The sequence below is a fragment of the Meleagris gallopavo genome, chromosome 3 (assembly GCF_000146605.3).
Source record: "Meleagris gallopavo isolate NT-WF06-2002-E0010 breed Aviagen turkey brand Nicholas breeding stock chromosome 3, Turkey_5.1, whole genome shotgun sequence".
Classification (NCBI taxonomy): domain Eukaryota; kingdom Metazoa; phylum Chordata; class Aves; order Galliformes; family Phasianidae; genus Meleagris; species Meleagris gallopavo.
Genome location: NC_015013.2, coordinates 66404364 through 66413436, shown reverse-complemented (window position 1 = coordinate 66413436; position 9073 = coordinate 66404364). Strand labels below are relative to the sequence as shown.

At 42.8% G+C, this 9073-nt stretch overlaps 1 protein-coding gene across 2 annotated transcripts; it reads left to right on the top strand.

Moving 5' to 3' along the window:
* Positions 1-2103: 2103 nt before the first annotated feature.
* Positions 2104-7774, top strand: ZFAND1 (zinc finger AN1-type containing 1). 2 transcript variants are annotated; one of them, XM_019614125.2, is made up of 9 exons: positions 2122-2247; positions 2824-2866; positions 3208-3235; positions 3704-3743; positions 4079-4206; positions 4295-4386; positions 5184-5308; positions 6924-7079; positions 7197-7774. In XM_019614125.2, exons 2-9 carry the CDS (start codon positions 2845-2847, stop codon positions 7365-7367), a joined length of 762 nt encoding a protein of 253 aa, XP_019469670.1. In that variant the 5' UTR covers positions 2122-2247; positions 2824-2844; the 3' UTR covers positions 7368-7774. The 2 variants fall into 2 exon arrangements, with proteins under 2 accessions (XP_003205190.2, XP_019469670.1); XM_003205142.4 differs by lacking the exon at positions 3208-3235 and having other exon boundaries at positions 2104-2247.
* The last annotated feature ends 1299 nt before the right edge of the window (positions 7775-9073 follow it).

The following is a 9073-nucleotide window of genomic DNA, read 5'->3' as shown; positions in this document are numbered from 1 at the left end:
GCGGGGAGGCTCCTACCGAAGGAACGCTCCTGGCGCGTTTCTTTGCCCTGCCCCACCTTCGGCTGAGCGCTCACGGCGTGCTTTGGTAGCAGTGCAGGACGCGCAGTCCTGTTTTGAGATAACCGGACGTCGAAAGTTTAGGGATGGCTTTACAGTTTGCGTTTCCCTCCAGTTTCAGGATCATAAAGGTTGGAAAAGACCTCAAAGGTCATCTAGTCCAACTGTCAACCCATGCACATCAGGTCCCCTCAGTGCCACATCTCCACGTTTCTTAACACTGCCAGGGATGCTGACTCCACCACCTCCCTGGGCAGCCTGTGCCAGTGCCTCACCACTCCTTCTGAGAAGTGTTTCCAAATATCCAACCTGAATCCCCCCTCACACGATGTGAGGCCATTCCCTCTCGTCCTATCACTGTCACCTGGCAGAAGAGTCCAATCCCCACCTCACCACAACCTCCTTTAATGCAGTTGTAGAGGGCAATATAGAGTCTCCTCTTCTTCAGACCAAAAAATCCAGTTCCTTCAGCTGCTCCCCATAGGGCTTGTGCTCCAGACACATCATGACAGAATCACAGAAATGTAGGGGTTGGAAGGGACCTTTGGAGATCATCTAGTCCAACCAATCCCCCTCCCAAAGCAAGTTCCCTACAGTAGGTCACACAAGAAAGTGTTCAGACAAGTCTTGAATATCTCCAGGGGAGACTCCACAACATCTCTGGGCTGCCTGTTCCAGTGCTGTCACCCTGACAGTAAAGAAATTTTATATTCTGTTTGTACAGAACTTCCTGTACTCCATTTTCTGCCCATTGTCCCATGTTCCATTGCTGCTCTCCATCAAAATGAGTCCACCTTCATGGACTTGACTCCCACATTTTAGGTATTAATGAGGTGATGAGTTCCCCTCTCAGCCTTCTCCAGACTGAAATGTCTCAGGTCTCTCAGCCTTTCCTTGTACAGAGGCTTTTTTGCCCTTCATTGGACACAGTCCATGGCCTCAATGTCTTTCTTCCGGTGAGTCTCATACTGCAAGAAGGAGTGTTTTCAGAATAACAGTCACCTCACTAACAATGCCAACCAGCTATGAACGTGGCAGCAGCTGATGCATGATGTCAGGTGACAAGCAGGTGACACAGACTCCTCGTAAATACTGGGTGCAGAAATCAGTGGTGACACAAGCTCTGTGGAAGCGAGTGGCAGCTGTTAGCCATGCTCTGCAACGTGCTGCAAGAGGACACTCATGCATAAGTGCCCTGAAGCTCACCTCAAGCTCTGCATGCAAATCTGAGTGCCACGATATAAAAAGGAGCAGCTGAGGTGCCTGGGCACGCTCAGTGTAGAGCAGAAGTGAGGCTTGATGGGGGCTGCAGCTCCTCACAGGGAGCGGAGGGGCAGCGCTGAGCTCTGCTCTGTGTGACAGCGACAGGGCCCGAGGGAATGGCATGGAGCTGCGTCAGGGGAGGGGCGGGTGGGGGTTAGGGACAGGTTTTGCACCAGAGGGCGGTGGGCGTGGAACGGGCTGCACAGCGGGCAGCTGCCAGAGTTCAGGGAATGTTTGGACAGTGCCTTCCTTCTGACAAAGGGTTTGAACTCTGGGTGGTGCTGCGTGGATCCAGGAATTGGACTCGACGGGCCTTGTGGGTCCCCTTTAACCCGTGATGATTCTATCTTAAAAATACACATAGGACTGATAAAATAAAGAGTAAATTTTCACAGGAAAGAAACGCAATTTTTCAGAAGCGTAGATGCGTACCTCTGGAAACCACAGCAGTGGTTAGTAATTAAAAGAGTGCAAGAAGAATCTCGGGAGCTTGTCTTCTCCCTTCCCTTTTCCTCTGTCTCCTGGACACGCACTGTTCTGCATCTGACACGACTCAAAAGAACCAGAAGCACGAACCACTTTTTCCGCCAGTAGCAGCAGGTGGACAGCCCGATGCCACCTGCGGGACGCTCACTGAGCGACAGCAGCGGGGAGCCACTGCGACAGATAACACTGACTCCCGCCAGGTGCCGCGGATCCCGCCCTGGGATAGGGAGAGCCGCATATTGCATACGTACTCCCGCCTCTTCTCCTCCCCATCCCTCCCATGCCCTCCCTCTGCGCGGTTGGAGTCCTCCAGCAGCCCGATGGCGCTTGCGCGCCTCATTTGCTCAGCTCCCCACCCTTTCCTCCTGAGGCGGCGCGAGAGGAAAATGGCGGAGCTGTCGCTGGGGCGCCACTGCGGGGTGCCGGACTGCCGCCAGCTGGGTAAGCAGCGGGGCTGTGCGGCTCTATGGGTCTTTCATTACAGAACGTATATACATTTAATTTACCTTCTCAGATCAATTTTCTGTAATGCTAACTGGAGGAGTTAGCAGTGGAACTGGGCCACAAAAGCCACTTTGGGGTATTGTGTAACTGCAATTGTTAAATGTCCATGTGAAGATACCTATCCCGTGATAAAGGTAAACAAAATTTAAGCGTAAAATTTTAAAAAAAAAACTATTAGCAGGAAAAACAAAACAAAAACCACAACCAAAAACCACGTTGTTTAACTGAAAACAAATCTCCCTTTCTGGTCTTAAGTTGAAGGAGTGAAGATTTAGGTTGGATATTGTGGGAAAGCTCTTTGCCAAGAGAATAAAGAGGTGCTGGCACAGGCTGCCCAGAGAGGTTGTGGATGCCCCATCCCTGGAGGTGTTCAAGGCCAGGTTGGATGGGGCCCTTGGGCAGCCTGGTATAGTATTAAATGGGGAGGTTGGTGGCCCTGCATGTGGGAGGGGGGTTGGACGTTGATGATTCTGGGGTCCCTTCCAACTTGGGCCATTCTATGATTTCTTTCAGATTTTCTCCCCTTTGTATGTGATGGCTGTTCAGGTGTTTTTTGGTAAGTTTTCCTATAAAATCTCAGTGTAACAATTGTTGGAGACTCAAATGTTTTATCAATGTGAAGTAACTCAAGTTAGATACATTCAGTTAAAAAAAAAAGTTATTTTTTCATTGCCTGTTCTCCCAAGTAGCTGTTGTAGAGATTTGAAATCAGTGTCTCTAGAATGTGGTTAATTATTATAGCAGGCATGAGGGTTAGACCTTGGTTTGTACTGATGTTGGTATTTGTTTTATGTAGAAAAAAAATATAAATTTCTTCCAGGGTCTCAAATCAGAGCGGAGAAATGATTAGCTGACTCAAGTTGAGAGCAGATCTAAAATTTCTCTTTAAAATTGTAGATGCTTTCAAAACATTTCTGGCGTTGTGGTGAGTGATCCAAAATACATTAAAATAGACAAATTCCAGTTGCTTTGAGCTGAATTCTTAAGCATGCTAATGACCTTACTGTCTTGGAATGCTTTATTAACTTTGGGCGTTAAGTCCCAAGAGATGAATAACTGTGGTGGTGGAGTCAATGGTCCTGAAGGTGTTCAAGGAATGTTTGGACGTTGTGTTGAGAGACATGGTTTAGTGAGAACTATTGGTGATGGGTGGATGGTTGGACTGGGTGATCTTGTGGGTCTTTTCCAACCTTGTTGATTCTATGATTCTTTGCTTCTCAGGTAGCAAAGCATCACATAGTCATTCACTTGTTAGAATAAATTTTGAGAATTTAGTTAAGGTTGCTATGATAAAACTTGTCAGATTGCACTTAAAACACTTATGTTTTTATGTGTACTTTTCTTCTCTTGAAATGATGAAAATGTTGTGATATTTTCTTCTTTCAACACTGAGTCTTCAGCACAGGAGCCGGGATGCTCATGGGTGTTCTGAGGTAATCTAATGATATAGGACTACCTTTAAAATTCTGTGCAACTGAACTAACTATTTTCAGATTAGACGTATATGCATAGTAAATAACTATGAATTATTAAACTGAGAGTGATTGACAAGCTTAAAAAATGAATGTACTCTTTCTCTGTGTTTCAGAATTAAGTTTGATTAGGGGGATGGTTCTTTGTCTAACAGCTTTTTAACAGAAGTAAGAGAGAATTGCTAAACTAGTTTTACCTAGAGAATGGAGAGCAGGCACAGTCCTTTTCAGTAACCAGGCTGGTGACTTGTCTGTGGTATGTTTATTTACACAGAATATTTTGTACTGATGCTTAGGTGAATATAAGAAACAATTCTGTGAAACCAGATCAGCACAGATCTTATATCTGTTCATATAAGGACTGCCACGCAAAGGAACTTTTGCCAGTTTTATGTCCCTACTGTGAAAAACATTTTTGCCTGAGGTGAGTGGAATAGTGTTTAAAGATAAATGCTTGTTCATTAGTGCATGGGGCAAAAATTAATGCAAGTTTTTGTCTCTGTTTTTTATAGACATCGGCATCAGTCGGATCATGAGTGTGAGAAACTGGACACACCAAAGCCTCGAATGGCTGCCACTCAGCAGCTAGTTAAAGATATTATAGGCAAGTACAATGAAATATAGATATACAATACAGTTTTCTTCAGAAGGCTTGTGGCTTTCTTTAATGGTTTAGGTTTGAGCAAAAGAAAGACAAGGATTCCTTGTTTGAATGGCCTTAAACTCACCTGTCAGCATGTAATTGTGTTCACTGAGACTGCAACAAGAAAAGAGTAGCATATACCTAGAAATAAAGTCTTTGAAAATTGAGAGGAGACTCAGCTTTCTTTCAGAATTATTGCATTGTCTTGATTCAAGTACTATCATGTAATTAATTTTAGTTAGTCACTTACCTTTGCATCTTAGTTTATATGCAGATAATGGTTGTATTCTGTGCACATGCCCAACTGCTGGGATTATACCTATGCAATCGAGGTGGCAAAAAAAAAAAGAAAGTGAGTCCACAGTACAATTTTTATAGCTTTTATACAAGATCTGGTGCAGGAAAGAGAATAGAAAGCACTGCCTAACTGGCCCGTGAGTGTTATATGTAGAAACATATAACCTGTTGCTGTATGAATACTGTGATCACCACAGCTACAAAAGCATTGGAATTTGTATTAGTTCAGCTTTTGCAAATTGTTTACCTGGTTCTTTGCTGATCTGTCTTTCCATGCAGTGGAGTTCTGTTACATCATAAATATCCTTGAACAGGGGTACATAATATCTTGCCCTCAGGATAGGTAGGGAGTTGACAAGAGATACAATAAGGCTTATAGTATAGAGATATAATGTAAGCTTATTCCATGATATGTTCATGAGAAATTTGACTCATACTAACAAGAATAATATTGTTCTCAGATTCTAAAAAAAGTGAAGAAATAAAAAGCAAAAAACGCAAGGGAGCAAGAAAAAGTGAAACAGCAGCAAAAGTGGCATTAATGAAACTGAAAATGCATGCATGTGGTGACAAGTCCTTGCCTCAGGTCAGTCATGCTTGGTTTCCATAATTTACTTGGATAGGAAAGGATAGTTTTCTAACTTTCTTTTTCTTCTATTCTCTTTTGGATTTAATTCTCCAAGGCCACAGTCATTTACACATAGATTTCAACTTGCCATCCAAAAGCTGTCTCACTGATCAACTGCTGTCAACTGCAGCTATTCTGTTACTGAGTCCTCTTATGAATTTATTTTTTTCTGCACTCATCGTGCTTTAAATTAGATAGGTCTTCTGCTATGAGCAGGATTATTACAAAGACCTGCTTGTAACACTCCACACAGTGCCACTGTAAGAAATATTTTCTGAAGAGAAAGTGATTAATTTGAAATATTATGGAACATAATTTTTAAAAGTCTGTCATCAGAACTTACAAGAAAACTTAAAAAGTGGTATCCTATTCCAAAGCTAGTAAAGTCTAACAAGTCTAACACAAATTACTGCATGCTAGTTTCTCTCATTATTAATTTTCTTATTTGGATATTAATTCTCCAACCATCTAGAATAGCAACAATTTTAAGACTGATAAATAAACTCTTGCATTTCTCTCTATTGCCTCCTAGACTCTTTCTAGATAATCATTTTTAACTCTTCCCTACTGCCCAGCTAGTTCCAGTTTGACAGATTTTTTTTTAATATGAAGTTTCTCAAATGCTTCTTAGGCATATTAATTCTCTCATCACTGAATAGTGAAGTTGTAGATGTTCAAAACTTGACCAAATCTGACTTGATGCCACCTGAGCAGTCCTTGTAGTTAGGCTCAGCTTTAATTTCACCTTGCTTTGAGCATGGTCTGCACCATGTGACCCCAGCAGTCCTTTCTAACAAAGATCAGGAAAAACCAGACTATCTTAGAAATGTCTTTTCTCTCTTGATAGGCCAGGGATCAGTTTTCTGCAGGTAACTGCTTCTTTTGGGTACTCCTTTCAAGACTGACCAGCTCAAAACAGGAGGGGCATGTGGCAATATAGTGTTAACTACTGTGTCCTTGACTGACTGATATTCTCTTGACTATGGCATAGAAATTCCAGGAGACACATTCCAGAGTTAGGGATGCAGCAGTAGAATGAGCAGTTTTGTGAATTATGTTGCAGTGAGCTGTGGGAGACTGCTTCGTCATCCTTAGAACTGGAGGAGGAACTGGAGGAAGGTGCTAGGACACTGTTAGAAGCTAAGTTAGTTAGCATGTGTTTGTAATAAGATGGCTGTGTTAGCTGTTTCACAGCTTCATTTACATTTTAGAAAGATTCAAGTCCTGCTTCCCTTTCCCCTTTGTAGTATTCCTTGGTGTTACAGACTTTTGTGTGAGGAAAATGCACAGGTTGAAAATCATCCTCAGTTTTATGAACAAGCTGGGAGGAGGATAGATCTGTGAGTTGTTGTTTTTTTTTGTTTGTTTGTTTTTTTTCCCCCTTAGGGAAGGCTTAAATAAATCCTTGAGAAAGAAGACCTCTGTCTTGTTTGACAGTGTCTAGCTTGGATTCATAAAGCACAAACTCAACTGATGAATATACCAATGCATATGTGTGGAATTATGTTTTGCTTTTCTGATTTTATTTTATTTTTATTTTTTATAAATGTAATTTGTTTTTATGTTTTTCTAGACAGAAAGAATTTACTTTCAAGTACTTTTACCGAAGGGAAACAAAGAGAAAAGCAAGCCCATGTTCTTTTGCAGTAAGTGGAGTATTGGCAAAGTAGTAGATTATGCAGCTTCCTTAGCAAGCCTTAAAAATGACAACAACAAATCAACGGCCCAGGTAAATCAGTAATAATATTTACACATCCCTCCCTCTCTTCCTGGTCCCTCCCCCCCTTTCCCCTTTTTGCATCTCGGGCAAATTTTGATGTTAATTTCTGTGTTAATTTTCTTGTAGAAATTGAGGTTATGCCATACTGCCTCTGGAGAAGCCTTGCCATTTGAGCACACATTGGAAAAATGGTTATCTGATGAAGATTATCCATTATTCAATGGTGGAAATATAATTCTGGAGTATCTTGATAATGATGTTTTATTTATAGAAGATACAGAGTCATACTTACGTTAGTAAAATATTGCAAACTAAAGAGCAGAAGAAAATTTTCTAGAAAGGTGATGTTCAAACCAAGACCAGTTTCCTCTTCATGGAATCATAGAATGGCTTGAGTTGGAAAAGACCTTAAAGATCATCTAGTTCCAAGCCTCCAGCCATAGGCAGGGTTGCCACCCTTAAATTACTGTATGCCAGAATCTGTTCTCACCTCTGGAAGACACAGTTTCCGTGAATTCTTCAGCTGCGTAATTGGCAGAACTATGTCCTAAAAGGACTGCTAGTTACAATAACTCATATTACAGATACTCACTAGCTAAAATAAACTCTTGCTTTATTGATATTTTACAGCTAAATTTTATATGTATTTATTTTTGTTTAAATGATGGCTAAATTATGTTATTGATAAATATTGAAAATGTGCAGTTGCAGTGTGTCAGTTCTTTGAAGGAAAGGAGCACATTACACTCTTGCAGCATGTTTTCTACATCTCCAGGAACAGATTTCAGATGGTTCGGAATGCAGCACCGGAGCCCGTGCTTCAGATCCACATTTTCTTAGTGCATTGATTTTTAGAGAAGAAGCTTTATAAAGCAAAAGTAATTCTCACATGTCTTTTCTGTGTTTCGGAATTTCAATATCGAGTTCTTTTTTTAATATTCCACTTAATTACCCAGTGAAATCATCCTCTCTTACATAAGATTTCAAAAAGGAAGAAATGTGGTTAAACCAGCAGCACAGCTTTTAATAGCTTGTGGTTTCATTCTGTCCTGGCTTGGACAGTGTTTGCTTTAGGTAAATCTCTGTTGTGTCATCTTCAGCAGTCTGCAAGATAGAGCCCCTGAGTTTTAAACGGGTTGTTGATGATGCTTCACAGAATCACAGAATCACAGAATTGTAGGGGTTGGAAGGGACCTCTAGAGATCATCGAGACCAACCCCCCTGCCAAAGCAGGTTCCCTACACCAGGTCGCACAGGTAGGCGTCCAGGCGAGACTTGAATATCTCCAGAGAAGGAGACTCCACAACCTCCCTGGGCAGCCTGTTCCAGTGCTCCGTCACCCTCACCGTCAAGAAGTTCTTACGCACATTCGTGCGAAACTTCCTGTGCTGCAGCTTATGTCCGTTTCCCCTCGTCCTGTCTCCACGTACCACTGAAAAGAGACTGGCCTCACCGCTATGGCCGCCACACCTCAGATATTTATAAACCTGGATCAGGTCCCCTCTCAGTCTTCTTTTCTCAAGGCTAAACAGACCCAGTTTACTTAGCCTTTCTTCATAGGGGAGATGCTCCAGGCCCTTCACCATCTTTGTGGCCCTCCGCTGGACTCTTTCCAAGAGATCCCTGTCTTTTTTGTACTGGGGAGCCCAGAACTGGACACAGTACTCCAGATGAGGCCTTAGCAGGGCAGAGTAGAGGGGGAGGATCACCTCCCTCGACCTGCTGGACACGCTCTTCTTAATGCACCCCAGAATGCCATTGGCCTTTTTGGCCACGAGGGCACACTGCTGGCTCATGGCCAACCTGTCGTCCACCAGGACACCCAGGTCCCTCTCTGCAGAGCTCCTCTCCAGCAGCTCATCCCCCAGCCTGTATTGGTGCATGCAATTATTCCTCCCTAGGTGTAAGACCCTACACTTGCTTTTGTTGAACCTCATCCGGTTTCTTACTGCCCAGCTCTCCAGCCTGTCCAGGTCTTGATGAATGGCAGCACAGCCTTCAGG